The following is a 16,326-nucleotide window of genomic DNA, read 5'->3' as shown; positions in this document are numbered from 1 at the left end:
GAAGCTCTTTGGGGGAAAGCAGATATTAAAGAGGACATCATATAAGTAATTCCAATAACACAAATAATTAAATACAATGGTGAAATGTGCTAAGAATGAGAAGTACGCAGTATTATAAGAAAGTTTAGCTTGCAAGCGGGAATGGAGCCAAAAGGATGGAGCTTGGGAGAGGCTGGCTGAGTACAGCCCAGCCCTCTCCTACTTCCTTTCCAAGCTCCTGCAAATGATGGATGAGAGAGAGTCCAGCAGCTTATTTCCCCTGGAAGCCACATTGCTGATGTGGTGCAGGGTACCGCGACTCCTGCTATTTAATAAAGAACCCTGCATGTGTCCTGGAAGATGAATGAGCAAATATTCCTGATTGAAGAACTGCATGGCCTTCCTGATATGAGTGGATAGGAGAGGATGGGGCTGAGGCTGAGGCTGGGAGACTGAGATGGGGAGCAGGTCTGAAAGTTGGGAAGAGTACAAAGGGTCAGCTGCACTGTTTTCCTTCTCTAGAGGCAAGGACCTCCTCTGCACTGTGGGTGGCTGCTGCCCTCTGATGGCCATAGGACCACGGTTTCCTTTTGTTCTGTAGGGAAGGTTTGGGTCCAAAGCATCTCCAACTTAACACTGTAGTGGGTGTCCCAAAGGGAAGCTGGAGCAGCCTTCTCAGGACTCTTTCCCCATGCACACTGCTGCCAGGATTGGGAAGGTGTCCCCATGGCTACGGCCCTGACACTGGTAATTTAGGCTTTGGGTATGAAATTTTGATTTCTAAGGTTGTGAGGGGGCAGGAGAGGAGGAGAAAATAAAGGAGAAATGTGGAATTGCAAACCAACTTTATTCAAAGGGTCAATTTTCCTTTGTCTATTTGTCTCTCTTTATCCTGGATGCAATTAACCCATGCCCTTATAAATCTGTTTCATATTTCAATACTTCCTCCACTGAGTTACGTGTTAAAAATAACTGTGGCATTTTCTTTCAAGCATAAAATACTTGGAGTTAGGGTTTCATAAATCTAATATTAAACGTTTTCCCTCCCCCCCCCATTGCTATCAATCAGTTATCCTCCAATCCAAAATGTGTGGAAAGTAGATGGGGTTTGAGGAGAAAGGGAAACCCTTTTCACTGTACCTTTTGTACTTTTTGAATGTTCTACCTGCCCTGTGTTTGGCTATACCGTTTAAAAGTAATTACTAAAAATTCTCATTGGGTACTTTTGTTCTGTACAAATGTTCTGCAGGGTGCTGCAGTCTTGCACACAGGTCAGTTCCTGAGCCCAATGGGATGGCAAACACTGTCTGTGTTCCAGGATCCAGAAGCACCCAGGTCTCCTGGCCAATGGGATTACACATCCTTGGGTCCATCTAATAAGCTGACCTGAGGAAAGCTGTCTCTGGGAAGACCTGGGTTCTAGGTCTGTGTAAGCTGGATGTATTGCTTGTTCTGGGTGTGTTCTCTTGTGATCTCGCATGGTGCAGGTTTTGATTTACTTATAAGTTATTTTTTTGTACTGATGTTTGTCTATCTCCACAAGACTATTTTCCATGAAGGCAGGAGCTCTGTCTTTTTTTTTAGTTCATCAATTTTATCTTTAGTGCCTGACACATAGTAGGAGCTCAGTAAATATTTTTTGAAAGAATGATTATGTATGACCTGTGCCTATTTGAACCTTAATAGCTATAATTTGTCAGCGAAGTGTTAAAGACACAGATACAGTTATCTGTTAAAATGTGACAGATGTCTCATATTCTCTGAGAACTGGAGATTTGTTCGAATGATACATGTGATTACTTGTGTTGACTTGCATTATGGCTGTGTTTTATGCACCTAGTCTGGGTGCTCCTGGATCCTGGAACACAGACACTTTAGAAAATATTTATTAAATATCCACTATATGTCAGATCCTGGGTTAGACCCAGAGCGAAAACAGCTTCTCTGGCCTGACTTGCTGAGTTTGATTATAATAAGCCTAGAAACTAAGCGAAGCCAAATTTCCCTACAGAGGCGGGGGCGATACTTGGGTTAGGGGGGTGGAGCCCTACTCAAGAAGCTCCGCCCTCAGGCGGCACGATTTTTTTTCTTCCCTTCCGGAATGGTTTTTCCCTTTCTACTACGTTTTCCTCCGGACTCTTTTGAGTGACGCGCACTTCCGGAGTCTCCCGGCAACTTTAGTAAGCGTGGTCCGCTGACTAAAGCCAGTTACCTGACTCGCGTGCGCGACTTTGCGTGCCTGCTTGTCGGCCTCATGGCCGGACTGACCCTGTTTGTGGGTCGCCTCCCGCCCTCGGCTCGCAGCGAGCAGCTGGAGGAGCTATTCAGTCAGGTGGGGCCGGTCAAGCAGTGCTTCGTGGTGACTGAAAAAGGTAGGGGGCGGGGCGATCGAGAACAGAGAGTTGGGGTTCCTGGGAGCCGGATGGGGGCAGAGGACATTCTCCCAGCCTTAAGTGAGCCCTTAAATGAAAGGCCTTGGAAGTTGAATTTCTTTTCCAAACGGACTCTACTCTAGAGAAATCCATAGGAACCGTTTCTGAAAGTCAAGTTAGCCACTTAAGTTTATGTAGGCTTCCTGTTTATTATGTGCGCTCACATATAAGATCTCATTTATTATTGAATAACACAATAAATGGGATGGACAGCGTGATGGAGAGGGAGGCCTGGCGTGCTGCAGTTCATGGGGTTGCAAAGAGTCAGACACGACTGGGCGACTGGACTGAACTCAATAAAACACCACTAAGACTTACTGAGAAGAAGCTGATTGTCAGGTGCGGGTTTTGAGTTTCATCTGTTACCTCTTTTAATTTCCCCATCAGTCTTCTTGGGTGGAGAGTAAACTCCATTTTACAGATGAGAAATCTAGGGCTTAGGGAAATTTAGTAACTTCAGCTTAAGTTCGTACTGCTAGTAAGCAGTGGATTCAGAATTTGATCACCAGACCCCGAGCTCTTAACCAGTATGTTATTCATTCACCCATTTATGTATTCTGTAAATATTAATTGAAAGTTTACTAGGTTCCAGGCAACTGTTGTAGGTCCTCGGGATACAGTAGTGCACAGACCAAAAGTCTTGCTCTGTGTTCAGTATGTGGAAGACAGCCAGTGAGCCAAATATATAGTGATGATGGTGATAAATATTGAGGAGAAAAATAAGTCAGGGAAGAAAGATAGGGAGTCTCTGTAGGTGTGTGTGGTGGTGGTGGGGAAGCTGTAGAGGAGTGAAGAATAGGGGAAACCTTACTGATGTGAGAGAATGAACTTGTGTTTCTCAGTTCAAGGAACAGCTTAGGCAGAGGGAGCTCAAGGATACTGAAGAGGAGTGCGTATAGTATATTGGAGGAATATAGACGAGACCAAGGTTACTGGAGTGCTCTGAGTGAAGGAAGAATTAGCGGGTGCCACCTGGTCCTTCCAGATCATGTAGGATCTTACAGGCCATCAAAAGGACTTTGACTTTTACTCTGAGATAGGAAACCACTGATTTTGAGCAGGGAGCAGTGAATATGATCTGCCTTGCATTTTGAAAGATTCTCTGAGGCTGCCATGCTGAGAATAGGACAGGAGCCAGGAGACCAGTTTTTAGGCTCGTGTGTTAATCCAGGTGAAAGGTCGTGGGGTTGGACCAGGTGCTCTAGCAGCGAAGAGGGTAAAATGTGACTGGAATATGGATCAGATTTGGGGTCTGAGAAGAAAAGTGACAAGTCTGACTCCAAGGGTTTTGACTTGAGCCACGGGAAGTATTTACTGACTTGTGGGGTACTGCCAGATGCCTCTCATTCTATTTGATATTCATGGCATCACTATAAACGAGGGTTAGCATGTATTAGAATGAGTAAGAATTATAAGGGTTTTAATTGTAGAAGCATTTCTTCTTCTTACCTAGACTATACTACATGGCACCTGATGTTGCCCACTACACAAATTTAGCTTCCTTTCAAATCATCAATCTGTCGCTGTAGATGGCTACCTTCTTGCCGTTCAGGCTGGCAGCTGGTTTGAAGTAATATCTTGGGTACCCCTCTTTTCCCCCGTGGTACCAGAGTGTGTGAGTAGGCAGGCTAACAGTGTGCTAATAATCACTCCATCATTATCTTCTGTTTCGTTAGTAACAGAAATTAGATTTAAGATCATTGACATGGCTCTGATTGCTATACACACAGCTGGGGCCTTTATCATTTTAAGTATAGATATGGGCGAATGAGAGTGCTGGTCAGCAGTGTTTCTTAAACGGCAGACTGTTGTCTGTTTGTGGGTCTTGAGTGGTTCATGACTGGAGTTTTTTTTTTTTAATGAAGTAGTACATCTATATATGTATGGTAAAGGAGAAGTTTTCATAAGACTTTTTTTTTCAGTATATAAACAAATGGGTTCACTATAAATTACATTTGTTACTGTGGGTTGTCAGACCAGTCTGAGAAGCACTGCTCTACAATGGCTGGTTGCGTTCCAGGGAAGAGCAGGCCTTTGAACGGGAATTCTCCTTTGGGTCCTCACAATATAGGCTACGTGTAGCCTTACCTGTAGCTTATGTACATAGTCAGCATCTGTAACAAAAGCTCCTATTCCCTTTAAACAGCAACAACAAAAAAACTGTGATTTCCTGTCTAGACAGTTGAACGTGTTGAGTACTCTACTTCCAAGGATGGGGGGGAGGGGATGGCGGATGAGGTCTTACCAGTAGTGGTGACTTGAACTTGCCACGTACCCTCTTTAAGATGGGAATAATTTCACAGGATTGTTGTAATTGTTTATAACGAACAGTGTTTTTGTGAGCACATGCTTTTATTTTGTCAGCAAATTCCTTCACGTTTCAGCTGCTTTTTATTTTTGGTTGTACTGATCAGGAAGGGCCCTGATTTTTCTTGTTTTGTTTTCTGAAAGGTGAGTGGGCAGGCTTTTGTGAGAAGGAGTTTCAAGGAAAAAGAAATATAGTATGCTCTCCTAGTGCCAGGTGTCAACTTTAACCAGTTTATGTGGCTCAGTGTCCTGCGTTAGAAGGCTTGCACCCTGAAGCAGGTTAGGGCATAGTTGTAAAGGAGAGCGTGTGGGGTTTTGTTTCTTTTTTGGGTAGTAGGCAGACTGCTTGGTCTGTCTTTTTCTTCTTTGATGCAGTAAATTACTTAAAATTCTACTACACAAAAATATTAAACTAAAAAAAAAAAAGCATACCAGAAGGGGCAAAGGTGGGTTACAGATGACATTTGCAACTGTTCATCTTCAACGATTCCTTTGGAAAAAAGCGATGACAGTATTGGCTTTTCCCTTCTTGGTATGTTCTGACAAAATGAGAAGAGATTTACAGCTGCTTTGGAAACGTTTAATTTGATATTGATTTCTACGGCTTGGTAATAACGATAATAGTATCTGCAGGCTCCTGAAGCAGTGTTTATTGTTTGAGGTTCTTTTCTCAGGGCCCCCCCGCATTCATTGCTGATCTGTCCTCTGTTCTGAGGAGGGGTAACTGAATTATTTCATTGTAGTTTTTGAAGCCACCATACTTATCTTTCCTACCTTCTCTGATGATGTTTTGTTCTGTGTGATGTTGAGTTCTTCTTTGGAGGTGTAATGCATATTATGAGTCCTCCATATTCTTGAGATTACCAGGAAAGGTGGAAGAAAGGGAGCCAACAGCCAAGACACCACATTAGAAGAGGAAGCCTAACAATTTCTGAGGAAAAAGGAGATTGGGGGGGCCTCTCATGTTGATCTTGTCTCTTTCCCTCTTGAGAACTTTGGCCGACTGATAACTGGCTGGCCTGGTTGTATATCTGCCAGTTTAGGGCTGTGAGAGTTTACTGGTTTAGAGATCTTGGCTTACTGTTAATCCTTCCCCCCCATACTGTTCCAGGGAGTAAGGCATGTCGAGGCTTCGGATATGTCACTTTTTCTATGCTGGAGGATGTTCAGAGGGCCCTCAAGGAGATTACTACCTTTGAAGGCTGCAAGATCAACGTGACCATTGCCAAGAAAAAACTGAGAAATAAGTCCAAGGAAAAGGGGAAAACTGGTGAGTTTCTAGTAACTGAAAGGAGTTTTCCCCCAGGATTGAGGGGACTGTAGATTGGCTGGGGTAGCATCTAGACTTAAAAGCTTCCTTAATTTTCTTTTGATGTCCACAATCATCCAGTGTGTTTTGTTACTCATTTTAGTCCTTTGTTTACTTATGAGTTTGGAAAACCTGGTGTTGCTGGGCATTGCCATACTTAACCCTGTGATAAATGCTTTCTGTTGCTAGTACTTTTTTCCTGTGATATTCTGGGCTGAGAGGATCACATACTTACTTCATTACCTGTTATTTTTCAGAAAATTCAGAGTCCCCAAAGAAGGAGCTGAAGCCTAAAAAAACCAAAGTGGCAGATAAGAAAGCCAGATTAATTATTCGAAACCTGAGCTTTAAGGTAAGAGAGAGAAAACTAACAGTGAGTGTTCTGAAGGCTCTTGGAGCCAAGGCCTGCTTGTTGGTTGAACTCCCGACCAGGGTGGTATAATTGGGCTTCATTCTTCCTGGGAATGAACTTTAGCAGTGTTGAATTCAGAAAATGGGCCTGTATAAACAAGAATTTATTGAGGACAGAAAGCATGAAGATGTCTTCCTTTTGCGGAAACTACTGAGATTGGGAGAGGAGGACAAACTCTCATGTCTGTCCTTTTTACCTTTTAGGTACAAAGCAAGATGTCCTCTGTTTGGGAATGTTTGATGTCCTAGTCTCAAGATTTTAAAAGGAGTAAAAATACTCAAGCTCTTTGCAGTGAACTAATTTAATAGTTGATGTTTTATATTTATTTGCCATGATAACATCTCTTTCTTTCTCACTTTCTGCTTCAGTGCTCAGAAGATGACTTGAAGGCAGTATTTTCTCAGTTTGGAACTATCCTGGAAGTAAACATCCCCAGGAAACCAGGTACCTGCCAACCTTTATTTTGTGTGGATTAGATTATTTTACATAATGGTGTTTTTCCATGTCGCCTTTCGACTAAGCACTATTTGAAACAGAAATAAAAGGTTCGGGTCATACTCTCCAAGCCCCAGATGATATGATATATATAAAGTATAGTGCCTGACACAGAACAATGTTTATTCCCCAGATGGTGTTTTTAGTTAGATCAGAACTCCTTTTAGAAGATGAGTTTAATGCATTGCTCTCCTGAACCTGTGTCAGGCTAATGTTAGTAGGATAAAGGCTCTTGCTTTGGGCAGGGGGCTGACTGACTGGCAGGATTTGAGCCTTCTCGCCAGTTCAGGTAGCTGTATAGTCCTTCTTAGTGTCTGTTGGTTCCTCCAGCTACCTCTAATTTCTTTGTTATGTTTGCACACAGATGGAAAGATGCGTGGTTTTGCTTTTGTTCAGTTTAAAAACCTCCTAGAAGCAGGAAAGGCTCTCAAAGGCATGAACATGAAAGAGGTAAAAGGTAAGTTTTTTGTGCCCATACCATTGACTCAGATATTTCTGGTGTTCGTGCAGGTTAACGCAGTAACCCACTTTGTACATTTCTGAAAGATGTTTGCCTTGTTGAGAGTCTCACTGCTAATATAGAAGCTGCTTTAGTGGGGAAAAAAAAAAAAAAGAAGCTGCTTTAGTGAACTGTTCCTAGGACTTGATCTTAGGGTTAAACTCAACAGGACCCTTGCCAGCCTTCTCTTTTTCTTTTTTCGGTGATGAGTGTCCTTTAAATCTCTTAATGAAAAACCGTCACTGAAATAATCATTGATAAAACAGGCAGATTGCTGTCTAGGGGATGTGGGATTAGCACATTCTTCCCTCTTGATTATGATTCCTATTCAGCATATGTGGGCTCCTAAACTGACCTTGAGGTTACTCTGGGTATTGATTTACCAGGTACTATGCCTTAAGAAGGGATTGGCTTGGAGACTTCCTAACTTCTGAGTAACATGGAGTTTATTCCAGAATGTCTGTTTTCCCTCTTGCTAATATAACTGGAAACTTGATTTAACTGGAAGCACTGTTCTAATGCTTTATTTTTTTTAGTCTGTCTTATCCCAAGTGTAGTGTCTGTAGAAACACAAAACTTCAGTTAAAAAAGGTTAAGGGTTAAAAGAATAGACACCTACCAGGAGTTTTGTTTTAGGACCAACAGCCTCTGAATCTGCAGTTTACCTGCCTCCTTTGGTTCCATTACTGTCTTTGATGACTAGAAAGTTGTTTATAGGAAATAGGAATGTTAAAGAGAAGAACGTCTTTCTGATGCTACTTTTGTGTCTTACAGGGCGGACAGTGGCTGTGGATTGGGCCGTGGCAAAGGATAAATATAAAAACACACAGTCTACCTCTGTCCCAGGTAAGATGCAGTGGTGTTGAGTAGGAGGGGTCGTGTGTCCTAACTGTGTGTCAGCCCGCATTGTACCATCTGGTGATCTGGTCCCCAAACAGGACCTTTTGAGTCTAAGCTCACTCCTCGATGTGGATGTGAGTAGTGGGGCCCAAGCTCATTGTCCCTGCTACTTGCTGTCCTTTCTCAGCTTTCCTAATACGGAGTGATGGAACATTATAAATAGGGAAGCTTAAGACTTGAGTTTTATTTAGAAAACAGTTGACTTTTAAGCCACCAGAACTCAGAGGACAGAACTCACAGAGGTTAAAGGTAAAGGCTGGGCTCGAGAGTGTTCCCCGTGCGGGCCTGGCACACAGTGGTGGACTGTTTGCAGAGGCTCAGGTGCTGAGCCAGATTAACCTTAAGGCTTCTGATGAATGGACCAGCCTCCAAGGAAACCTCAGGGATGAGGGGTTTTCGTTGCTTTTTTTTTCTCATACTTTCTCCTGTTGGGTAGAATAAGAAAAATATATGAGCGTCTGTAAGACCATAGGAACCAGTAACTAGGGGTGTTAGGTACTCTTGTTTAAATGACCTTGTTTTGGATACTCGATGAATTTCTAACTTTCTTTATCGACTGTGAAGGTGAGAAGAGGCCTGAACCTGAACATCAGAAATTGGGTCAAGAGAACGGCAGGGAAGAAGAGGATATGGAGGAGGAGGAGAATGAGAGTGATTATGATGATGACGAGGAGGATGAGGAGGAGGAGGATAAAGAATCAAAGCTGCCCAAGCCTGTACAGATTCACAAGAAGTAAGTGGCTCAGTGTGTTCTGAGACAACAGAGGAGGATTTAGGACTGTCCCTAAGAGGAAGATGGTATCTTTCCCTGGCCCCAACATTGGCGAATTGGCATGAGTGGTGAAGTTGGATAGGGCCCCCTCTCAGCCCAGAACCTCAGTTCTGATCTGTGCCATTGCAGAGCAGTCAAGAGGCCAGCACCTGTAGAAAGCAGTGACGAGGAGCATTCTGTTGACGACAGCGACCTGGAGGAAAGAGATAGTATTGATGGTGGAGAGGATCTGGCTCAGAGTGATACCAGCAGTGAAGAGCAAGAGGAGGAAGGTTTGCCTGGACTTTTTATAAACAGCTTTAAATTTAAAATAGTTTACTGAGAAATGGGCATTAGTTTGACTCAGGCCCCTTTTTAAATAGGACCTTAAGATGTCCTGTCAAACTTGTGTTTAAATGCTGAAAGTGAAACCTTTGTATTCCTTTCTTCTAAAGATATTTTTGTTTTTTAAATGAGTTTGGAGTGGTTTTGAGGATTAAGATTCTTAGGGAATTTAAAACCTAGCTTGCTGCTGAGGTCTTGCCTCACTTTCTCTCTGAATTATCCATGTTGAATGAATAACTGGATAAATAGGATATTATATCCTGCCACCAAAGTAGGTCCTCTCTCATTAATTTAATTATTTTGTTTTTGTACTAAAATTACATTCTGTTAAATGTGACAAATTCATTTTTCCATCCCTGCTGTATTTTTCCATTCTTGCTGTTGTCTGTAAAAAACAAACTATATGAAGTAGATTTGAAAACCCAAAGAGGGTGTTTTTTCTCCCCAGTGATTAAGAGGTATTATTTGAAGTGACTACAGTGTTGGTAGTGGAGAAGGAAATGGCAACCCATTCCAGTATTCTTGCCTGGGAAATCCCATGGACAGAGGAACCTGGTAGGCTGCGGCTCTTGAGGTTGCAAAAGAGTCAGACACAACACAGTTACTAAAATAACAACGTTAGCAAACCCCGGAAACTCAGCTTGGTATATACTACTCAACATCAGAGGTACTTGAATCACTGACACCTTCCAAGATGGAGACTAACAACAGCAATAAAGTAATCCATTATTATAGCAACAGACTATTGAATTCAGAATTTTTTATCTGGAAAAGCTCAGTTCTTTTTAGCAGTCATCTCTGCCTTGTATTGCATGGGCTTAGGAGTCAAATCACATGGGTTCAAGTCCTGACTTTTCTATTCCCACCTGTATGGGTCTGGTCAAGTCCTTGCCTCTCGTGTCCTCATTACTTCTTATGTGATTGGATATTAGAGGTCCTCATCTGACATTTAGAAGAGTACCTTCCCTACAGTAGACACTCAGTGGTATTAGTTGCCTTTATTGCTGCTGTCTTCTTTTTATGGCCTCCTCCTCCAGCAGTTTTCTAAAAAATGTGTGAATCTCATCAAGTTAGATGTGAGATGGCTGCTGATAGAATCTTCTGGCTTTAGCAGTAACTAGGATGGATGTAGAGGCAGTTTTTGAATTCTGCTAACTAGAATGTAATCTTGGCATTCCACTACTCCATTCAGTTCAACAAAACAAGTCCCCTCTCCTCTTGATTCACTTAAAAGAAACACTTATTGTACACCTACTAATGTTAAACTTTGAACTGAAAAAAAAAAAAAAAAAATCCTTGTTCTCCTGGAACTTTTGATCTGGCTCCATGACTTTCAGTCACAAAGAATTGGCAAGAAAACAAGCAAAGACCAACAAACACTTCTGCATTTGCAGAGGTGTTTTTTTTTTTTTTTTTAATGTAGATAAACAAATTTGGAACTGATGAATGAATGTTATTCTGTGCATACCATTCCACATTGTGTGTAAATAAATGCCCGTTGCTCTTTGAACTGTTGCAATAGATGCTGCATGTGACAGTGATTTTTGAACCTGTCAGGATAGAAAAATGTACCTTTTCTTTTTTAACTGTTGTTCAGTTGCTCAGTTGTGTTTGCCTCTTTGCGACCCGATGGACTGCAGCATGCCAGGCTTCTCTGTCCTTCACCATCTCCCAGAGTTTGCTCAAATTCATGTCTATTGGTGATGCCATCCAACCGTCTCATCCTCTGTCGTCCCCTTCTCCTCCCACCTTCAATCTTTCCCAGCATCAGGCTCTTTTCCAGGGTCAGTTCTTTGCATCAGGTGGCCAAAGTATTGGAGCTTCAGCATCAGTCCTTCCAATGAATATTCGAGACTAATCTCCTTTAGGATTGACTGGTTTGATCTCCTTGCAGTCCAAGAAACTCTCAAGAGTGTTCTCCAACACCACAGTTCAAAAGCATCAATTCTTCAGTGCTCAGCTTTCTTTATGGTCCAACTGATTTTTCTGTAGCTCAGATGGTAAAGAATCTGCTTGCAATGCAGGAGACTCAGGTTCGATCCCTGGGTCGGAAGACCCTCTGGAGAAGGGAATGGCAACCCACTCTAGTATTCTTGCCTGGAGAATTCCATGGACAGAGGAGCCTGGCGAGCTACAGTCTGTGGGGTCACAAAGAGTCAGACACAACTGAGTGACTCACATTACTACTCCTCACATCCATACGTCTGACTACTGGAAAAACCATAGCTTTGACTATACAGACCTTTGTCAGGAAAGTGATGTCTCTGCTTTTTAATACGCTGTCCAGATTTGTCACAGCTTTTTTCCCAGGGAGCAAGCATCTTGATGACTGCATTCACCATCTGCAGTGATTTTGGAACCCAGGAAAATAAAATATGTCACTGATTTGACTTTTTCCCCATCTATTTGGCATGAAGTGATGGGACCAGATGCCATGATCTTAGTTTTTTGACTGTTGAGTTTTAGGCCTGCTTTTTCACTCTCCTTTTCACCCTCTTCAAGGGCTCTTTAGTTCTTATTCTGTTTCTGCCATTTGGTATCATGTGCATATCTGAGGTTGTTGATATTTTTTCTGATATACACACCTTGATTTATTCAGATAGCTGATAGATATTCAGAATGCCTGCGGTGTTGGATACTGGGTGAACAGGAGTGAATTAAGAAAATAAAACCCCACGTTTCCTAGAGATCACAGGTGTAGCTTGTTTAGCAAAGAGTTTCAAATCCTGTCTTTGCTCCTTTCTTGAGGTATGACTTTGGGACAAGTTATTTAATCTCTTTATACCTCAGTTTCTTCATCTATAAAATGGCTCTAATAACCACATAGGGATGTGAAGATTAAATTATTTGTACTACTAATGACTACCAGTATTATCACCATTACTGTTCTGTGCCAGTAGTGGAGTATAAACAACAATTTTGAATTGAAATGGGGATAAAGGACCTCCTGGGGCATTTTGTAAAACTGTAACCAAACCATATTACTACTTTCATCAAGAATGTTGAGTTTATCGTTACCATCTTTCTAAATTCCATATATATGTGTTAGTATGCTGTAATGTTCTTTATCTTTCTGGCTTACTTCACTCTGTATAATGGGCTCCAGTTTCATCCATCTCATTAGAACTGATTCAAATGAATTCTTTTTAACGGCTGAGTAATATTCCATGGTGTATATGTACCACAGCTTCTTTATCCATTCATCTGCTGATGGGCATCTAGGTTGCTTCCATGTCCTGGCTATTATAAACAGTGCTGCGATGAACATTGGGGTGCACGTGTCTCTTTCAGATCTGGTTTCCTCAGTGTGTATGCCCAGGAGTGGGATTGCTGGGTCATATGGCAGTTCTATTTCCAGTTTTTTAAGAAATCTCCACACTGTTCTCCATAGTGGCTGTACTAGTTTGCATTCCCACCAACAGTGTAAGAGGGTAACGATAACCCTATATGCAAAACAGAAAAAGAGACACAGAAGTACAGAACAGACTTTTGAACTCTGTGGGAGAAAGTGAGGGTAGGATGTTTCGAAAGAACAGCATGTATATTATCTATGGTGAAACAGATCACTAGCCCAGGTGAGATGCATGAGACAAGTGCTCGGGCCTGGTGCACTGGGAGGACCCAGAGGAATCGGGTGGAGAGGGAGGGGGGAGGGGGGATCGGGATGGGGAATACGTGTAACTCTATGACTGATTCATGTCAATGTATGACAAAACCCACTGAAGTATTGTGAAGTAATTAGCCTCCAACTAATAAAAAAAATTAAAAAAAAAAAAAAGAATGTTGAGTTTAAACTCCACTTATTTATTGAGTGAGGCAGGTCATTACAGAATCAAGAGTGGTCAATAAGTGGTCCTTTAGTTTCTTTGGAGGTTTTTATTCACTAATCAGATCTCCCTTCTCCCTTTTTTTAAAGTCTGGCATGTTGATTCGACCATATGAGAAATCTGAGGAAATAAACTTTTTCTGTGAGGAGAGAATGGTAGACACCTTAGAAGCAAAGAAGCTTTTACACTGAGAGACATCAGTTCTACAACCAGATTCAGCTGTCTCTCCTTTCACTTGTAAAAAATGACTGATAGACAATAATGAGAGAAAATTAATTTAAAATATAGGTATGGTGCAAAAGGGTGTAATACAGAAAGTAAAAGTTCCTCACCAATCCTCCCAGTAGTCCCGCAAAGTAACCTCTGTTATTTCTTTTGTATCCTTCCAGAAATTTTCTTCGTATATATAAGCATATATGTCAATTCTTAAAATCAATGAATCTCCCTTAAGCCCAAATCTGCAGCCACTTAAGGCCCTTCCCCAGAGACAGCCTGACGGGCTATAATCCATGGAGTCACAAGAGTTGGACACAACTTAGCGACTAAATCACCAGACAACCAGTCTCTTGTGTATCTGAGGATAGTTAATATGATACTTCTGTAAGCTAAAACAGGAATGTATATGCACTGGTATAAAGTGCAATGTATATTTGTCTATGTGAATGTATTTTCTTTTCTCTTCAGATGTTCTACATTTTACATTTCTAGAAGGTTTACCATCAGACAGTGTATGGGAATCTCTCTCTCTTTTCCCCCCACACCCTTACCACAATGGATTTTGTTTATCTTTTTTGATTTTTGCCAATCTTCAGTGAAAAATAGTATCTCACTTCTGGTGATATGTCTTTCTTCAATTATGAGTGAGTTTGAGCATTTTTCATATATTTAGTTGTGTATCCTTTGTTCATTTTTAATTGGATTTCTTCTTAATTTATGTAAAATCTTTATATATTTAACAACTTAGCTCTTTGTTGTAAGGCTTGCACTAGTCTTAAGTTCAGTTTGTTGCTTCTTTTTACTTTGGATATAGAAGTCTCAAAGAAGAAGAAGAAGAAGAGGAAATTACCTTCTGATGTGAATGAAGGGAAGACTGTCTTTATCAGGTATGACTTTCTATCTGGAGAACTGCTGTTTCTGTTGCCTTCTAAGTTTTTCTTCTCTTCTTCCTCCCTCCTTTCCTTCCTCCCTTCCTTTCTTCTTCTTTTTTTTCACTAATTCTGTTAGCTAGGCCAAAAAGTTAGATGCATATAAGACTGTCAGCACATCTGCCTAGGAATGTAGCACACAATGAGAAAAGTGTAGGAGAATCAACTATACACAGGAGATAAACAACAGGGGTCTGTATCTGTCCTTGTTTAGATTTCATTCTTTGTAATTGGGGTGGCGTCATTGGAACAAATGAATTCAACTGTTATTAATAGAAGCATCTTGCTTCTGGCCTTTGTTTTAGGGTGAGTGCAGGGGAGGGATTGTACCTCTTGTCCCAAGTTAATTCTCTTCTCATGCCTGACTGATCTAAAGTCACGTCCATAAAGTGAAGCATCAGTATCATGTTGCCTTTGCTGTTTCCATTGTACTGACTGCTGTAGGTTGGCATTTTCAGGAAGTCGGGATGTCCTTGGTACACCTCAACAGCCTTTTTGTCCTTTCTTAAGTACCATTTTGCTAGGGCTATTTGGGTCTTATTTTAGAGATTTCTGTTTTATTCTCTTGTACAGTCTTTTAAAGATGGTTTTCATTATGCAAGTAATTTACGTTTATTGTGGGAAATTTAGGAAATGAATAGGCAAAAAGACATATACACAAAATTAACTTTCATCACTACTCAAGGAATACCCACGCATGTGTTCATATCATAAATACTTAACAAGGATGATTTCAGCTTATACATGCTGTGCTGTAGCCCATTTTCTTCCTTTATAGCACGTCTCTCCATTTTTTTTTTACTGTGTTATTTGGAATTTCCATATAAATAATTTCATGTTTGTAGAGGATTCTGTGTAATAGGAATGAGGAATGTCACACTTAGAAGCCTGTGACCTCAGTACCAAAGATTCTCTTCTTTACACATCTTTTTAATTTAAAGAGAACTTAGGTAAGTAAAAGGATGGAAGAGAGAAGGCTATGAACACGATGAGGCAAATTAGAAGCAATAATGTAGCTAGGATGTGTCTTATTGCAGAAAATCTTTTTTATCTTGGTTGCTCAATAAGATAAAACTGTTTATGGAACTGTTAATTGAGCAAAAGAGAAGTAAAATTATAGATATTTATTTGGGATTCTTTTTCTTGCCCCTGTAAGGCTGTGCATAACTTGGTTAGGAATCTTTACACTGTGTTGAAATTTAGTAGAACAAAATCTCCTTCCAACATTTTTTAATCCCATCAAGGGAAATAGTAGTTTTCTTTCTCTCTCTCTCTCTCTCTTTTTTTTTAAATACATAGCTAATAAACTTTACCATGTTTGGTTTTGAGTTACTATTTTGAAGGATTTTCTGACTTTTGTGAAATTTTAACTGAAACTTAGATTTCATAGGAGTACAGAGGAGACTTTGAGAGACGTTTGACTTCTCATTTGCTGTCAGTCTTTTGGTTGTAAGGGAAACTAATTTTGGCCAATTTAAGTGAAAAACCTGGTTTGTTGGATGAACATTAGGGTAGCTCACAGAATCAGAGTTGTCAAAGAGCAGACCTCAAGAAGGGACCTTTGTTGTGGAAGACTGTGTGATCCTTTCTCTGAAGACACTCATTCTTGTTTTATCCCTTGTAAAGTATAACATGTATTCTGTAAAGTATGTGTACAACCCAGTGACATTTTTCATATATATATAACCACAGATACACATATACCTTTATATGTGGAGATACATATATATGTTGCAGAACATTTTCAGCTCCCCACAGTGCTGTTTTGAGGTGAATCTGTATCTACAACTTCTGGTCTTTGTATATGTGTGTTCAAGTTTTATATTCCTGGGAGAGAGAATCTGATTAACAGAGGAGGGTCAGTCGGTTATGGCCGATGGGCACAGTCATACATCGGTGGCCTGGCTAGTGGGGGTCACCCCTTG

General features: G+C 41.0%; 1 protein-coding gene across 2 annotated transcripts in view; it reads left to right on the top strand.

Moving 5' to 3' along the window:
- Positions 1 to 2,137: 2,137 nt before the first annotated feature.
- The window catches only part of RBM28 (RNA binding motif protein 28), a 32,646-nt gene continuing 18,457 nt past the window's right edge, over positions 2,138 to 16,326 (top strand). For both annotated transcript variants that reach the window (XM_065939656.1, XM_065939655.1), the window contains exons 1-9: positions 2,138 to 2,351; positions 5,830 to 5,988; positions 6,285 to 6,379; positions 6,808 to 6,883; positions 7,299 to 7,391; positions 8,208 to 8,279; positions 8,898 to 9,066; positions 9,235 to 9,377; positions 14,287 to 14,359. In XM_065939656.1, coding sequence (XP_065795728.1) covers positions 2,234 to 2,351; positions 5,830 to 5,988; positions 6,285 to 6,379; positions 6,808 to 6,883; positions 7,299 to 7,391; positions 8,208 to 8,279; positions 8,898 to 9,066; positions 9,235 to 9,377; positions 14,287 to 14,359 — 998 coding nt within the window. In that variant the 5' untranslated portion in view covers positions 2,138 to 2,233. The remainder of the gene's footprint in view (positions 2,352 to 5,829; positions 5,989 to 6,284; positions 6,380 to 6,807; positions 6,884 to 7,298; positions 7,392 to 8,207; positions 8,280 to 8,897; positions 9,067 to 9,234; positions 9,378 to 14,286; positions 14,360 to 16,326) is intronic.

This window comes from Muntiacus reevesi, chromosome 6, assembly GCF_963930625.1.
Source record: "Muntiacus reevesi chromosome 6, mMunRee1.1, whole genome shotgun sequence".
Taxonomy (NCBI): domain Eukaryota; kingdom Metazoa; phylum Chordata; class Mammalia; order Artiodactyla; family Cervidae; genus Muntiacus; species Muntiacus reevesi.
This window is presented reverse-complemented; position numbering and strand designations above follow the sequence as displayed.